The sequence below is a fragment of the Triturus cristatus genome, chromosome 7, assembly GCF_964204655.1.
Source record: "Triturus cristatus chromosome 7, aTriCri1.1, whole genome shotgun sequence".
Taxonomy (NCBI): Eukaryota; Metazoa; Chordata; class Amphibia; order Caudata; family Salamandridae; genus Triturus; species Triturus cristatus.
In genome coordinates this window covers 445,861,826-445,880,097 of record NC_140590.1, presented here as the reverse complement: position 1 = coordinate 445,880,097, position 18,272 = coordinate 445,861,826, and the positions used below count along the sequence as shown (strand labels likewise).

The window sequence follows — 18,272 nt, the reverse complement described above, 5'->3', positions numbered from 1 at the left end:
CTCATCGACATTTCAATTTTTTCAATTTTTTCTATTTTTTAATAATTGATATCATAAATATTAAGCACTAGCACTTCTCGTTCAGTTAAAAGAAACACCCACAAAAAGTAGCTTTTTTAACTACATTTTATGTAAATTTTTATCACATTTTTTTTGTGTTATTTATTTATTCATAAATTGTGAATGTTAAGCATTAAGCACCTTATAAATTTGGTAAATTAATACCTAAAGAGCACTTTTTGCACGAAATTTGCACGAGACACTTTCTTTTAGAGAATACGAACAGGTACTCTGAAAAACAGCATTATGCTGGTATCATGCAGTTTGAAAAACAAAACGTATTGAAGCAGTTATATGTTTTTCCAATGGTAGACATTTGCACAGAACACTGTTAAAAATATGTTTTCGTCGTGGTGAATTAATATGTATATTTTAATTATTTATACATATTTATTTATTATTGAAAATTTAATGTTTTTTTGTATGTTTTATACATTTTAAATTATTTATGTATAATACACACTATGACGATTGTATTTATCACTGATATATGTGATTTGCAATATACCAGAATCTGTTTTCAAATATCATGGATGTTTGAGGAAGCGTTGGAGCACATAACTAAAGAAAGTGTTTCTTCACTGTTTAGCACTATAGGGGTGTGTTCTTTCTCATTTAGTACATATATAAAGACGGCGTACTATAAGCTCTGTATGTGATCAAGGGCACTCGATGCCCGAAACGCGTCATGAAATGAGGAATTAAGAACAATAAAAAGAAGAAATATTGCCACTAACTTGTCCTGGTGGTCCGTTTCTGTCAGTTCGCCGAAAAGGAAGTGCTGAGAGGTGTTTGAGTGCATCAATTTACGGAAGTTTGGTTGCTTTCGTTAAACGGACCCCTCCCTTGAAGTCGGCAGCAGCCCTCAACCTATCGTTGCTTGGAATCCGAAAAGGAAATTTGGCAGTGACCCCCTACGAGCCGGAATAGCAAACACCTGTGGAAAGACGCCGTCGATCGGGTCGGAGGACTCGCGAAGGAACGTCCGTACCTTTGGTGAGTGAAACGGCATTGCTGTAGGCGGGGAGATAAGGACTTTGGGCATATCAGTTTCTGAACCCGGGAAAGCTACAGGGTAAAGAACTCACTGTGAAATACATTTCAAAAATCCTCAAACATGTCGGAAGACGAAGTACGTATACGAGAACGAGAAGCCATTGCGGACGAGCTTTTCAGTAAAATACCGAAAGCAAACGCCGCTGGGTCAAATATCAAAGCGACAGAAAGTAATTCAGATAACGATGTCAAGATTTTGTTAAAGGAACTAGAAAAGAATATGAAAAATGAAATCACCAAGTGGTGGGAGCACAAGTCCCTAACAAAGTATGTAGAAGTCAACAGGATACCACGGGGTTTAAGGATTTTTCTCGCTCCTAGTTTTGATAACCCCAATCCCTTAATGCTCAGAGAATGGGGTGAAAGCAATCTAATAGCGTCTATGAATTTGGTACATATTTTAATTAAATATGCAGAAATAGATCGCCAAGCGCTATTAGTTGATATCGACAATATTAACAAGGAACTAAGCAAATCCGAGAAAAAAGACTTTATCAAGGCAAAACGAGAGGAAATTAAGGAACGGCTTAAAAAGCATGAAGATAAGATCACAGCATGGAAAATACATAAATTTGCACGCGACCAGGCCGACTATGAACTAGGCCAAATTTATACATTTGCCCGAAAATATGAAAAAGCGAAAAAATTGAAATTCAGTGGCAAAGAGAAACCTAATGTTGTGAGCAGCATGCAAGCAATATCAAGTAATGGTAATAGTTCTAACACAGATAATGAATCTCTAACAAGCGGATCAAGTATGGAAGAGTTAAATATGGAGAGTACAATTGGTAGCACAATCCTCAGCCTTGGAGAAGAAATTGATTTTTTAGTGGAGGAGCGGAGGCAAACGTTGAGACCGAGGAATGAATGGAAGCCAATAGAAAAAGGCGGAACATTAACAGAAGAAGCCAAAAAGAAAAAAAAAAAGAAAAGAAAAGAAAAGAAGAAGAGAAATCAATGGCGCAAGTAGGAACCGCGGAGAATGATGAAGAAGAAAAAACCATCATCAAGCTATCCACTTTGACACTAACCAAAGCTGAAGAACAACTGCTTGCATTAGGTTTAAATTTCTGTCCAGAAAGCAATTTTAATTATGCGAACACCAGAGTGGATGTGTTCTGCTTCATACGGAAATTAAAACTCAGGAAATTTTTCACTATTAAATCAGGTCTGGAAAAAGCAAAATCAACTGCTTCATCAGAACCGAAGAATCCTACAAAACTGCAAGCATCCGATATTCAAACACTCTTAACCATGCATGATCTAAGCAATGAACCAGTTATTAATATTCAACAACAAGATTCTGTGGGTGACACACAACAAAGACTGCGAAAAATCGACTTACTACAGAAAGGGGCTGGTGAAAGCCCTTACAAGCCAAAATCGACGTTCCTTCCAATGATGCCCAAAGACGCAGTGGATATTTACCATGAACGCGTCATAGAAGATATTAAAAAGATACACCACCAAGTGAATTACAAAAAAAGTAAACTACAATATAACAAAATCCAATATCAAAATCTGATGAAAAAACTAAGTGAGAATGTGGAAATTGTGATCAAAAAATCTGATAAGGGCGGCAACATCGTTCTATGGCCCAAACAGGAATACATTTTGGAAGCAATGCGACAATTAAAAAATGAACAATGCTATGAAAAATCTACCATGAGGGAATACAACAAAGCAAAAGATTCCTTGAAGAAGGAGTTACAATTTTGGAAGCAGGAAGGATTAATAACTTCAGAAGAATTTTTATATTTGCATAACGAATATCCAGTTCTTCCTTTTCTTTACCTACTACCTAAAGTCCACAAGAATACCATACCAATTCCAGGTCGCCCCATAATTTCGGCAATTAACAGCATGACTGAACATATGGGCGAATACGTGGATTTCTTCTTACAGGAGTTGGTAAAGGCTTTACCCTCATACGTAAAGGATACAGGTGATTTTTTAAAGAAACTCAATGACATTGTCTGGACAGATAATTTGGTGCTAATCACACTAGACATTGAATCACTGTATACCAGTATAGAGCATAAGTCCGGTTTGATTGCTTTGAATTATTTTCTGGAGTCAAGACCTTGTGAATACTATCAACATAACAAAATGCTAGTAGCTTTCATTACTTGGTGCTTGAATAATAATTATTTCTTGTTTGGCAAAGCGGTTTACAAACAGATACAGGGTGTTGCCATGGGGGCCTGCTTCTCTCCTAGCTACGCATGTTTACATGTGGGCTATTGGGAGGAGCAGGTCCTCATGAAGCAGCACCTGGAGACCTATAAGAACAACATTGATCACTGGTTGCGTTACATTGACGATGTGTTTGTAGTGTGGAATGGGAGTATTGACAGTGCCAATAAGTTTATTGAAAAGATCAACACAAACTGTATGAACCTACACTTCACATCGCATATAAGTCATTCTAAAGTAGAATTTTTGGATGTTAATGTGTTCATTAAGGAAGGCAAAATTGTCACCACTTCCTATAGAAAACCAACTGCAGGGAACTGTTAGAACCGGCGGTCTCTAGTTGGCAGAGGTATACACTTCTGACAAATAGGGACCCACCAACTCTAGTCAGGGAAAGGGGATTACACACTCAGATAACCCCTGCTACCCCCTTGGTAGCTTGGCAGAGCAGACAGGCTTATCTCAGAGGCAGTGTGTTAAGCATTTATGACCACATACAGTAATAAAGTGAATACACTACAGATGGACACGACACAGAAGTTATTATAAAAATAGTATTTTTATATAAGGCTTAGCACAAGACCAAATAACGACAAAAATATACCACAGTCTTAATAAATACTCTTTGGAAGGAAAAATAATAGTTCAAGTAAGGTTTCTTCTTGGCAAATAGTTCTTTAGCAAAGTATTCTTCTGAGCACAGTTCTTTGGCAACAATGTAACCCCCACAGGAGTCACACGACGTCGAGTCTACAAGATTCCCAAGGTTCGGCGTCGACCGCGAGGAGCGCTACGTCGAGCCTGGAGTTGCAACAGACCCCACAAGTACAGTACCTTGAGAAACGAAGAAAACGATGATCCACGGCGTCGAGATGTCGGCGTCGGGGTCGGCGTCGATCGTGCCTCGGAGTCGGGTCAATCCGCAGCGGCGTCGAGGGATGTCGGGCCGGAGCAGCGCTCACGGCGTCGAGAAGGGCGTCGAGTCGATGCGATCAGCAGCGGCGTCAGGACGGGGTCGCTTGGAGGTAGAGCCGATACTCGCTCCTCACTGGCGTCGATACCGGCGTCGAGACGGGGTCACTTGGAGCCGGGGCCGATACCCACTGCTCACTGGCGTTGCTGCTGGCGTCGAGACTGCAGATTTTCCCTCGTGTACTGGAAACAACACTTTCCAGCAATTCAGCAATTCAGTAGATGGTGAAGTCCTTTGGCCCTGTGACTTCAGCAGGAGACTGGCACTCTTCCAGCCCTTGGAGATTTCCTAGCAAGTGTTCAGAGAGTACACACCAAGTTCCTCTCTCCTTGTTCCTTGGCAAAAATAAAGAAGCAGCTTTCAGGTTCCTCCACAGCAAAACAGCACTCTGGCAGAAAGGGGAGGCAAGTCCTTAGATCAGCAGGCTTCTTGTCCTTGGTACAGGTTTCCTTGTCAGAAGTGATCTGAGTTCTTGGTTCAGGGGTCCTTCTCTTATACCCCTTTTTCCCTTTGTTCCCTTTGTCCAAGCAGGGAGATTCCCGCCAGCTCAGGTTTGTTGGGGGTGTTGCCAGGCAGAGGCACCGGGCCTATTCACTGAGCAGGGCAGAGTCCTCAGCCGCCCAGCAGGAGGCGGAGCCAGTATTGTGTCAGGCAGGGCAGGCTACTCTTCCCTCACTCTATGTGTAAACGCCCCATTCACCCCACACTGACTCATTCAGACATCTGGAGCCACCCAGCCCCTGACACACACACCAAACCAGCAGAGACCGGTAGATAGTTGGACAAGAAAATAGCCACTTTCTAAAAGTGCTATTTTCAAACATAGAATTTAAAAACCATCCATCCTAAAGGGTGTGTTATTAAATTCTGAGTTCAGGGATACTAAACTCGACTTGCTACCATGCTCCCTGAGTCAGATAGATTATAATGGAGTTAATAATCAGTCTGCCCAGTCTGGCCTATTGGAGGCAGGTAGCCCTTCAATAGTGAAAAACGAAAATGGCTGTAATTCACTATTAGGTCATGCCACACACATCAGGGCATGACCTACCTTTTACCAACAATGCACCCTGCCCTAGGGCCTACCATAGAGGGGTCTGAAATGTGGCAAAGTGAAGGTTTAGAGACTGGTAAGTAGGTTTCCTTACCAAGTCGACATGGCAGTCAGGGACTGCACGCAGGCGCTGCGGTGGCAGGCCTGAGACACATTTTACACGCTGCTTCTGTGGGTGGCACAACCAGTGCTGCAAGCCCACCAGCAGCAGTTAACTTACACGCCCTTGGCACACGCAGTGCACTAGACTAGGGTCTGAACAGTAAGTCAACCAAGCCAATCATGGTAACACCAATCAATGTAACAATTTAACATAGGGAGCACTTGCACTGTGGCACTGATCAGCAGTGGCACAGTGCCCAAAGCAATAATCCAGCAAAAACATCGTAAACAGAGGAGGCAAACAGAAAAAAATGGAGGAGAGACTCATGCCAATGATGCCAGGTCTAACACGTGTCCCCTCCAGCTGAAATGTGGGGAGAACTACCCTTCACCCAGGGAGTCCTCATCACTAAGGCGGAAAAATCTGGACAGACCATCAGCATTGGCGTGATCTGTACCAGGGCGGTGTTCCACCGTAAAGTCCATCCCCTGTAGGGAAATAGACCACCTCAACAGCTTTGGGTTCTCACCCCTCATCTGCATTAACCATCTGAGGGGCCTGTGGTCTGTCTGAACCCGGAAGTGAGTCCCAAACAGGTAGGGTCTTAGCTTCTTCAGCGCCCAGACCACAGCAAATGCCTCACGCTCTATCGCACTCCACCTTTGTTCCCTGGGAAGTAACCTCCGGCTGATGAAGGCTACAGGTAAGTCTAGGCCCTCCTCATTCATCTGTGCTAGAACAGCCCCCACACCATGCTCTGAAGCGTCTGTCTGGACAATGAATTCTTTTGAAAAGTCGGGGGCCTGGAGGACCGGTGCTGTGCACATTGCAGTTTTCAGGGTGTCAAAGGCGTTCTGACAGGCGTCAGTCCAGATCACAAGTCTCGGCTGCTTCCTGGAAGTCAGCGAGGTCAAGGGGTGCACAATGTTGCCATACCCCTTGACAAACCTCCTGTAGTAACCCGTGAGACCCAAGAAGGCTCTCACCTGAGTCTGGGTTTTGGGCGGTTCCCAAGCCAGGATGGTATCTATCTTGGGTTGCAGGGGGGCCACCTTGCCACTCCCTACTTGGTGCCCCAAGTACACCACTGAACCCTGCCCAATCTGGCACTTACTAGCCTTGATTGTGAGGCCTGCTCTGCGCAGGGCCAACAACACTTCCTGGAGGTGGCGCAAGTGTTCCTCCCAGCTGGCGCTGAACACTGCTATATCGTCCAGGTAGGCGGCGCTGAAATCTTCCAGCCCGGCCAATACCTGGTTAACCAACCTCTGGAATGTGGCAGGGGCATTCTTCATCTCAAAGGGCATCACACGGAACTGGTAGTGCCCATCTGGGGTGGAGAATGCAGACCTCTCTTTTGCCCCATCAGTCAAGGCGATCTGCCAGTACCCAGACGTTAGATCAAACGTACTAAGGTACCGGGCAGCCCCCAACCGATCGATGAGCTCATCAGCTCTGGGGATGGGGTGCGCGTCAGTCTTGGTGACCGAATTGAGTCCTCGGTAATCCACACAGAACCGAAGTTCTGGTGAAGCACCAGGCGCTGCAGCCTTTGGGACCAAGACCACTGGGCTGGCCCAAGGACTGCTAGAGGACTCAACCACCCCTAAGGCAAACATCTTGGAGACCTCCTCCTTGATATATGCTCTGACCTTTTCAGTCACCCTGTAGGCCTTGTGCCTCACAGGAGTGCTGTCCCCAGTGTCCACATCATGGACACACCACTGAGTGACACCAGGGATTAAGGAGAACAGATCAGGGAATTGTACCAACAGATGGCGACAATCTTGCTGCTGCTCAGGGGTCAGTGTGTCAGAGAGGACAACACCATCCACTGACCCATCTTTTTCTTTTGCACACAGGAGGTCAGGAAGAGGCTCACTCTCCTCCTCCATCCCAGCATCTGTGGCAAGGAGCATGCCCACTTCGGACCTTTCTAAGTGGGGCTTTAACTGGTTGACATGCAGGACCCTTAAGGGGTTCCTGGGAGACTTCAAGTCCACCAAGTAGGTGACATCGCTCTTTTTCTCCACAACCTCAAATGGTCCAGTCCACCTGTCCTTGAGCGCACAAGGTTCCACAGGGGCCATGACCCAAACTTTCTGACCAGGTTGAAGCTCAACCAGAGTGGCATTCTGATCGTACCACCGCTTCATCTCTTCCTGGCTGGCCTCCAGATTTGCCTGAGCAAGATCTCTGAAGCGCCGAGTCTGGTTCCTAAAGGCCAGCATGTAACTATATACATCCTGGGGAGGTTTCCTGGGAGATTGCTCCCAGCCTTCTTTGACCAGACTCAAAGGTCCTCTTACCGGGTGACCATACAAAAGCTCAAAGGGGCTGAACCCTAGAGACTTCTGTGGCACCTCACGGTAAGCAAACAGCAGGCATGGCAAGAGGACGTCCCATTTACGCCTCATTGGTTCTTCAAGACCCATGATCATGCCTTTTAGGGTCCGGTTGAATCTCTCAACCAGCCCATTACCTTGAGGGTGGTAAGGAGTGGTAAACTTGTAGGTTACCCCACACTCCTTCCACAGAGACTTCATATAATTCGAAATGAAGTTGGTGCCCCGGTCTGACACCACCTCTCTGGGGAACCCCATGCGGGAGAAAACACCCATCAGTGCCCGTCCCACCACGGGGGCCGTCACTGTTCGGAGAGGGATGGCTTCCGGGTACCGGGTGGCATGGTCCACCAAGACCAGGATAAACCTGTTGCCCATGGCTGTCTTGGGGTCCAGTGGCCCCACAATGTCAATTCCCACTCGCTCAAAGGGGGTACTGACGACGGGAAAAGGTTGGAGGGGAGCCTTCTGCTTCCGCCCACTTTTCCCACTTGCCTGGCAAGTTTGACAGGTCCTACAATGGATATCTGAATCCCTTCTCATCTGGGGCCAATGAAAATGGGTGACAAGCCTGTCATAGGTCTTGTCCTGCCCCAGATGTCCAGCTAACGGAACGTCATGAGCCAACCCCAGTAGGAAGGCTCCTAAGCGCTGGGGTACCACCAGCACACGGGCTGACCCAGGTTCAGCAGCCTTAGGCTCGCTATACAGGAGGTCGTTCTCCCAGTAGACCCAATGTGATCCTGACTGATCACCTGTCGTTTGGGCTGAGGCCTGCTGCCTCATACCCACAAGAGAAGGGCACACTTTCTGTTCAGCACAAAATTCCTCCCGGGAGGGACCACCATCCTGCTGCCAATGGGTCAGCTCGGGCAGGTCTCCCAGTTCGGCCACTTGTTCTCCTGTCGGTTCCAGGGCATCCCCCTCAGGGTCTGCTCCCTCCTGGACCGCGGGAACGATGGGGGACGGTTTCCCGCGCCCCCTGCCTCTTCTCTTCACGGTTGGGACCTGGGCCATACTTTCAGGCTCCAGGGCCCCATCAACACCCTTACTGACTGACATGGACCGGGTGGTCGCACACACCCACTCAGGCAGACCCAACATTTCCAGATGCGATTTTCTCTCCACCTTAGCCCAAGGGGAGTCCTCCAAATCATTGCCCAAGAGGCAATCAACAGGCATGGCGGGCCTCACAGCAACCTGAAGAGTACCTGAGACCCCCCCCACTCAAAAGGAACTTGAGCTACCTCACACTGACTCTGTGAGTTGTCAGCAGCTACAACGGGGTAGAATGCATGCGGGACCACCTGCTCTCTGGACACCAAGTGACACTTGACAGCTGTCACACTCGCTCCGGTGTCTCTGAGAGCTTCCACCCTATGGCCATTAATGGTCACCCACTGCCTATATTTCTTAGTGTTACTAGGCAGAGGGGTTGGAGGGACCATTTCCACGTCTCCTAAAGAATCCAGGGACATTTCTGCGGGACCCCACCCACTGGGGGCACCCATCTCATCCCCTCCCAGGGCTACACTCGCTACCTGACGAGGGGGTGCACACGGCGGTGCATTCGAATCCTTCATGGGACACTGGGGATCATAATAACGGTGTCCCACCTGCTTACAGGCATAGCAGGTCATGGGGCCCCTGTGAACAGGTTTACCTGTCGGGGCCTCTGGCTTCTTTACAGGGGGAGGCTGGGAACCCTTCCCTTGGTTCCCTTGGGGACTACTTTGGGGCCCTTTCTGAAACTCCCTCTGTTTACCCCTGTCCCCCCCACTCTTCTGCTGGGGACCCTGCCCACCTTTGGCTGAGTCTCCCACTGGACCCTTGTGGACCCTGGTACTGACCCAGCTGTCCGCCTCCTCAGCAAGTTTTCTAGGGTTAGATAGCTTGCTATCAACAAGGTGCTGGCGTAGCTCTGGAAAACAGTTATTAGACAATTGCTCCCAAGCAAACAAATCATAAAGAGCATCATAACTATCAACCTTGCTACCCTTTATCCAACCATCCATGGTTCTGCAGAAAAAAGACACATATTCAACCCACGTAGTACCAGGCAACTTCTTACATTCTCTAAAGGTTTGTCTGTACTTTTCTGGAGTTAAGCCATACCTCAGCATTAAAGCATCTTTTATATGAGTATAAGACATCCTATCCTCAGCAGGAAGGCTCAACAAGGTATCTCTCCCCTCGTTTGTAAAGCGGCTCCACAACCCCGTTCCCCAATCTTTCTCAGGGACCCGGTGGGCCAACAATGCTAACTCATACGCTTTAAACCATTGGCTAATATCTTCATTCTTACTGTAATCTTTGATCACATCTTTAGGAAAATAAAACCTACTTTCTGCAGGCACAGATGGAGCGCTGCCACCAGAGGGATTCAACTCTAAACTCTTAGTTTTAAGCTCCATCTCCCTCACCATCTTCTCACGTTCAAACGCTAATTTCTCTCTCTCAAAATCTAATCTTTTGCTCTCCATTTCAGCTTCTCTCTTGCTTCTCGCATTCTTTAATTCCAACTGCCCTCCTAATTTAAGTTTTGCCATTTCTAACTTGTACCCCCTCTCCTTCTCCCTGTCTTCTAATTCTTCGGGGGAAAGGCTCCTAGAGGACGCACTACTGCCTGGAGATGACACTGGCCCATCTGCGGGCTCTTCCTCCTCTTCTTCCTCTTCCGGTACCACCACCGGATCAGAGGGATTTCTGGCCTCTAACCAGGCCTTCAGCGCTTTGAGGAAGTCGTCTTTCCTTGTGAGACCTGTGGTAGGAACTTTAAACTGCTTGCAAAATCCTTTTAGATCTTTTAGCGTGTAGGAATCTATCTTCTCCTTATCAAATTCCCCCACAACATTCTCCACAGGTGTAGCAGCTCCGGCATTCTCCATGGTCAAAACTGGCAGTGTTTAAGAAAATAAGCTCCAGGAAAGCGGAGAACAAAAATAGGCAATCCTACCAAAACAGATTGTGGCTGCGTTATGGTCTGCTTTCACTATGTAGCGTACACTAATCACTGCACATGAGTCATAAATGCAAAGTTCAAATCCTCACCGCTGACCACCAATGTTAGAACCGGCGGTCTCTAGTTGGCAGAGGTATACACTTCTGACAAATAGGGACCCACCAACTCTAGTCAGGGAAAGGGGATTACACACTCAGATAACCCCTGCTACCCCCTTGGTAGCTTGGCAGAGCAGACAGGCTTATCTCAGAGGCAGTGTGTTAAGCATTTATGACCACATACAGTAATAAAGTGAATACACTACAGATGGACACGACACAGAAGTTATTATAAAAATAGTATTTTTATATAAGGCTTAGCACAAGACCAAATAACGACAAAAATATACCACAGTCTTAATAAATACTCTTTGGAAGGAAAAATAGTAGTTCAAGTAAGGTTTCTTCTTGGCAAATAGTTCTTTAGCAAAGTATTCTTCTGAGCACAGTTCTTTGGCAACAATGTAACCCCCACAGGAGTCACACGACGTCGAGTCTACAAGATTCCCAAGGTTCGGCGTCGACCGCGAGGAGCGCTACGTCGAGCCTGGAGTTGCAACAGACCCCACAAGTACAGTACCTTGAGAAACGAAGAAAACGATGATCCACGGCGTCGAGATGTCGGCGTCGGGGTCGGCGTCGATCGTGCCTCGGAGTCGGGTCAATCCGCAGCGGCGTCGAGGGATGTCGGGCCGGAGCAGCGCTCACGGCGTTAAGAAGGGCGTCGAGTCGATGCGATCAGCAGCGGCGTCAGGACGGGGTCGCTTGGAGGTAGAGCCGATACTCACTCCTCACTGGCGTCGATACCGGCGTCGAGACGGGGTCACTTGGAGCCGGGGCCGATACCCACTGCTCACTGGCGTTGCTGCTGGCGTCGAGACTGCAGATTTTCCCTCGTGTACTGGAAACAACACTTTCCAGCAATTCAGCAATTCAGTAGATGGTGAAGTCCTTTGGCCCTGTGACTTCAGCAGGAGACTGGCACTCTTCCAGCCCTTGGAGATTTCCTAGCAAGTGTTCAGAGAGTACACACCAAGTTCCTCTCTCCTTGTTCCTTGGCAAAAATAAAGAAGCAGCTTTCAGGTTCCTCCACAGCAAAACAGCACTCTGGCAGAAAGGGGAGGCAAGTCCTTAGATCAGCAGGCTTCTTGTCCTTGGTACAGGTTTCCTTGTCAGAAGTGATCTGAGTTCTTGGTTCAGGGGTCCTTCTCTTACACCCCTTTTTCCCTTTGTTCCCTTTGTCCAAGCAGGGAGATTCCCGCCAGCTCAGGTTTGTTGGGGGTGTTGCCAGGCAGAGGCACCGGGCCTATTCACTGAGCAGGGCAGAGTCCTCAGCCGCCCAGCAGGAGGCGGAGCCAGTATTGTCACTGGCAGGAGCAGGGCTATCGGTCGCCCAGCAGGAGGCGGAGCCAGTATTGTGTCAGGCAGGGCAGGCTACTCTTCCCTCACTCTATGTGTAAACGCCCCATTCACCCCACACTGACTCATTCAGACATCTGGAGCCACCCAGCCCCTGACACACACACCAAACCAGCAGAGACCGGTAGATAGTTGGACAAGAAAATAGCCACTTTCTAAAAGTGCTATTTTCAAACATAGAATTTAAAAACCATCCATCCTAAAGGGTGTGTTATTAAATTCTGAGTTCAGGGATACTAAACTCGACTTGCTACCATGCTCCCTGAGTCAGATAGATTATAATGGAGTTAATAATCAGTCTGCCCAGTCTGGCCTATTGGAGGCAGGTAGCCCTTCAATAGTGAAAAACGAAAATGGCTGTAATTCACTATTAGGTCATGCCACACACATCAGGGCATGACCTACCTTTTACCAACAATGCACCCTGCCCTAGGGCCTACCATAGAGGTGTCTGAAATGTGGCAAAGTGAAGGTTTAGAGACTGGTAAGTAGGTTTCCTTACCAAGTCGGCATGGCAGTCAGGGACTGCACGCAGGCGCTGCGGTGGCAGGCCTGAGACACATTTTACACGCTGCTTCTGTGGGTGGCACAACCAGTGCTGCAAGCCCACCAGCAGCAGTTAACTTACACGCCCTTGGCACACGCAGTGCACTAGACTAGGGTCTGAACAGTAAGTCAACCAAGCCAATCATGGTAACACCAATCAATGTAACAATTTAACATAGGGAGCACTTGCACTGTGGCACTGATCAGCAGTGGCACAGTGCCCAAAGCAATAATCCAGCAAAAACATCGTAAACAGAGGAGGCAAACAGAAATAAATGGAGGAGAGACTCATGCCAATGATGCCAGGTCTAACAGGAACACAATACTACACGCAACCAGTTCGCATCCCAAGCACCTTATCAGCAGTATTCCGTACGGGGAACTGTTGAGACTTAAACGTATTTGCAGTACCCCAGCCAATTATGACAAATGTAGAGAAGAAACTCTAAATCGATTAAGGAAAAGAGGCTACAATAACAAAACGTTAATGGAAGCCGTAAACAACGCTGAGAGTCGAACTAGAGCATCATTGCTTCCACACAATAATGAGAATGATATAACTCCTGCAGACACAGCTAATGATACACCCAGACTTATAACAGCATATAGTCGACAGGAGAGAAAAATAAGATCTATCATTAATAAAAATTGGCCCATTATTCTCACTGATAATGTCCTAAATTCGAGACTTCCAAATAAACCAGTAATTACTTTCAGGAAAACACAATCTATGGGGTCCAAGTTATCTAAAAACAGCCCAGAATTAAACAGTAACATATCTTGGTTAAAACCAAGACAGGGCTTTTTTAAATGCACATCATGTAAAGCTTGCAAGTTTGGAGTGAATACAACTCAGTACAAAACTCCCTTTAGAGAAAATGAAATAAGTATAAAGGGTAGTTACAATTGCCGTACCGAATTTGCTGTATATGTTCTTACGTGCACTTGTGGGCTTAGGTACGTGGGAAGCACCAAGCTTCAAGTGCACGTAAGAATATTGCAGCATTTACGAGCAATCGTTAATAATGATCCGGCTTATCCGGTTGCTCGCCACTTCAAGGAAGCACATGACAACGATGTTAAATGTTTATCGTATTTCGTAATTGATTCAATTCCAGTACCTCGCAGGGGAGGAAATCGGGAGAAGATGTTAAGACAACGTGAGACTAAAACCATCTTAGAACTTGACAGTAAATTCCCGAATGGATTGAATAATACAGAGGACTTACATACGTTTCTGTAATCTAACTCAATATATACATCTCCCAATAGCTTTCGCAGCAATGGGTATTTATAGAAACAATGATGTACGAAATTAGTTGACCCATGGTAATACTGAATTTAGTAACAAGATGGAAGTCTTTTTAGAAAACTCATCGACATTTCAATTTTTTCAATTTTTTCTATTTTTTAATAATTGATATCATAAATATTAAGCACTAGCACTTCTCGTTCAGTTAAAAGAAACACCCACAAAAAGTAGCTTTTTTAACTACATTTTATGTAAATTTTTATCACATTTTTTTTGTGTTATTTATTTATTCATAAATTGTGAATGTTAAGCATTAAGCACCTTATAAATTTGGTAAATTAATACCTAAAGAGCACTTTTTGCACGAAATTTGCACGTGACACTTTCTTTTAGAGAATACGAACAGGTACTCTGAAAAACAGCATTATGCTGGTATCATGCAGTTTGAAAAACAAAACGTATTGAAGCAGTTATATGTTTTTCCAATGGTAGACATTTGCACAGAACACTGTTAAAAATATGTTTTCGTCGTGGTGAAATAATATGTATATTTTAATTATTTATACATATTTATTTATTATTGAAAATTTAATGTTTTTTTGTATGTTTTATACATTTTAAATTATTTATGTATAATACACACTATGACGATTGTATTTATCACTGATATATGTGATTTGCAATATAACAGAATCTGTTTTCAAATATCATGGATGTTTGAGGAAGCGTTGGAGCACATAACTAAAGAAAGTGTTTCTTCACTGTTTAGCACTATAGGGGTGTGTTCTTTCTCATTTAGTACATATATAAAGACGGCGTACTATAAGCTCTGTATGTGATCAAGGGCACTCGATGCCCGAAACGCGTCATGAAATGAGGAATTAAGAACAATAAAAAGAAGAAATATTGCCACTAACTTGTCCTGGTGGTCCGTTTCTGTCAGTTCGCCGAAAAGGAAGTGCTGAGAGGTGTTTGAGTGCATATATATATATATATATATATATATATATACACATATATATTTATATTTATTTAGGCACATTTCTTCGCCTCTATTCAGAGTTCAAGTTCAGGCTAATCATATTTTATTAAGCACAAAAAAACTTTACAACACAGTGTTTCAAATAACAAATGATATTTAAAATATATGCGACAGGAAATACAGTACAGGGAACGATGCTTACAGCGACTATTAAATTAAACACATTCTGACATTTTCCACACATTATCCAAGAACAGACAAGGGAATGATGAAAATAAAGGATTACCTGGTGATAGCCATTATAGTCCATGTTGCCTGGAATGGGGAATCCTGGGGCAAGGAGGAGCTCCCCTTCCATCATTTCTGGCTTAATGTACTCCTCCAGGTAGGTCCTGCAGAGACGTCTATCCCAGTCATCGGTAATATGGCCGCCATACATGATCTCACCGAAGAGATAGCGCAGATCATCGTAAGGGACCTGAAGAAACATAGATGGGAAATGATGTCACAGAAGCCAGTTAAATCATGCTGCATATTGTGTAAAGTTTTTAGCCTACACAAGTTATGCGTCTCTAAAGAATTGTGCCACAGCACACTATAGCCAAGCGTTGTGGGAAAATATTCCTTCCCCAGCTTTGTGAAACAACACCTTAACAGTTATCTGAGGTTCAATTTGCAGTTACAAGAGAGGTAATGTTTACAAAAGTAGTTTCGGAGAGGCATCAGAAAAACAGAAGGTTGAAAATGTAGTGTAATGAAAAGACAAAGCTGGTCAAGTCAGTGGCATTTCATTAGGCAGGGGTATGGGCTGATCCCCTTAGTCCTTACCTTTTTAAAATATCAATGTTTCTATTTAAGGCACTGCATGGGTTTCATGAAAGGCTGATGGGGAGGGGCATGCCAGAGTTGGTAATCGCAGAGTAGTTTACTACTGCATTGCCGCTTTTCCAGAATACACTGTACTCTCATACTCAACCATCTCTTCTATAAAATAAATGCTATCCATTAAACTGCAGTGCAGCGATGTCAGATGCAAAGCCACCACTCTCATTGAATACAAGAAGACAATAATACTTCGACGTGTCAATAACATCAATATTATTCCAAAGGCTAAATGACAACCAACAATGGACTAGTATTAACACATGATAATTGAATTGCTTCCACCAGCAAGAAGCTTACTAGTATTTCTGATAGCACCTCCCCACCACAACAAAATCAGGGAATTAGCTTCATATGTTGCCACTGGGACAGAGATGTAATTAACTTGTTAGAAAACAACATCAGACTAGCAGTGGACAATCATCAGAACCCTCTTTCAGTGCAAGTCAAATATGTTGATGGCTATCATTCATTTATTTATTTTTACATGTTATAGACCTGGAAAGAGTGCCATTGGTGTCAGAGTACTTTTGAATACACATAAAATCATTCAGAATGACAATAATAAATAAAAAAGGTTACAACAAATTAAGCAGGGGGACTATTGTACAGTGGATATTGCAAAACTTGTAGATAGTCAATAGAGTCCTATAACTCCATCAATAAACTCACACAGTATGAATGAATATTCATAAGGGTTCTTGAAAACCAGGCTGGGGCTACACCACCTTCCTCCCCCCATATCTACATACACGGTTCATCCCATACATCATCCTCAGATCCAACAATGGCTAACACATGAAACAAGGGACAAAGGAACCCTAGATACTTTTTGTATAAACACAGCACATCTTGCTAGTGTTAGACAGAGGGAACCGAGACTTCCAGGCCAACACACTGACCAGAGACGCTGAGGCTCCTGCATGCAGACGCTCCAGCTGACAGTGGTCTGAACATCCCTAGCAGGGTGTCCAACTCGAGACCAGAACAGGCTCTCACATTCTCACACTTCGGGTAATGGGGTTTGACTAAATCCTAGAGGGATTCTTGGCTTCACACCTACTCAATATGCTGGGTACACTTTAGTACATCTAGATAGGCATCGTAGGAGTACGGGCACTTTTATCCTCATTTATATTCATGTATTTATTCATGCTTATTGCAAGATGGTAGACCTGTACTATCCTTTTATATTCACTGTACTGCTAATTATATATCTCTGCGACTGTCTAATGGTTGTTGCAGCTCATATATTCTACACCAGAATAGCAACTATTCAATAAATCCTTATTGAAACACCCAGACTGATTATTCTGTGTATCTCTGAGACAAACTAAATGAGCACGGGTGACTGAGCGAAAAGTAGTACATTGTTTCCACGATCCTGAGGGATCAGGGTTGTCATGATCTGAGGTTGCCAGAAACTATTCTCTCCCTGATAAGAGGATACTCTAGTGGCACTGTGAGCTAGCTAATGCAAACAGGCTAACATTCTTGGTGGGGGTGCACAGAACCAGTCTGCCACCAATCCCACAGTTCATGTTATCCAAACACGCAGGTCCTGCATGGGTACTATAGGAACTACACGACAGTAATGTATCCAGTTAACTAATGAGGATAGTTACGAGACCAATTGTCCTTGGTAATGGGAAACCATTTAACCATTCATTTAATAGCTGAGAAGTGCACCGTGACAAGTAAGAATATTCGTAATAATTAGGAAGAATCCTTATATTGAATCCAATAGAAGGGAGCATCAAGGAGCTGCAGGTACCCGCCTGATGCTTGCTTCTGCTCACCGGGGAGTGAAGCCTGTGCGCTGAAGTTCCTGCACCGCTGGGGAGACTACAGCCCCCATCAACCCCTGCTCCTGCTACCCCACATAAAAACGCCACAGTCTCACAGGAACTGTACCCGCCTGACACATGATGCTTGTTTTTGCTCACCAGGGTGAAGCCTGTGCTCCAAAGTTCCTGCACCGCTGGGGAGACTACAGCTCCCATCAACTTCTGTTCCTGCTAGCCGGCATAAAAGTGCACCATTGTCCAGCTGCACGGGACGTGCCCGAGCCTTGCCTGGACAAAGCCTAGGCCAAGGGCAGGCCCATCCACACCTGTCCTGGCCCGGAAAAGGCTGGACTGGGCCTCCCCTCTAAGCTGTGCTTTTCAGACGAGTGCACAACTTGGACCACCAAAGAAGGGGATTACTCATAACGGCGTAAGGTGACAGATCAACAATTAGGGGGGGAAATAGTTAATACCCTCGATTCCTTCCAGACAAGGGCAGCAAACATTCTTTCAGATCAAGTTGACAGAGCGCCGCCTCTCATTGGAGGAAGGCAGGAAAGGTATGGACTTGTTAGCAGCTAACACTGAGGTTCAGCCTGTAATGGATGGGAGGGAGG

General features: G+C 45.3%; 1 protein-coding gene across 1 annotated transcript in view; it reads right to left on the bottom strand.

The window, feature by feature from the left end:
- The window catches only part of DNAH9 (dynein axonemal heavy chain 9), a 1,479,259-nt gene that overhangs the window by 303,100 nt on the left and 1,157,887 nt on the right, over positions 1-18,272 (bottom strand). The window contains exon 65 of the mRNA XM_085616775.1: positions 15,273-15,464. Coding sequence (XP_085472901.1) covers positions 15,273-15,464 — 192 coding nt within the window. The remainder of the gene's footprint in view (positions 1-15,272; positions 15,465-18,272) is intronic.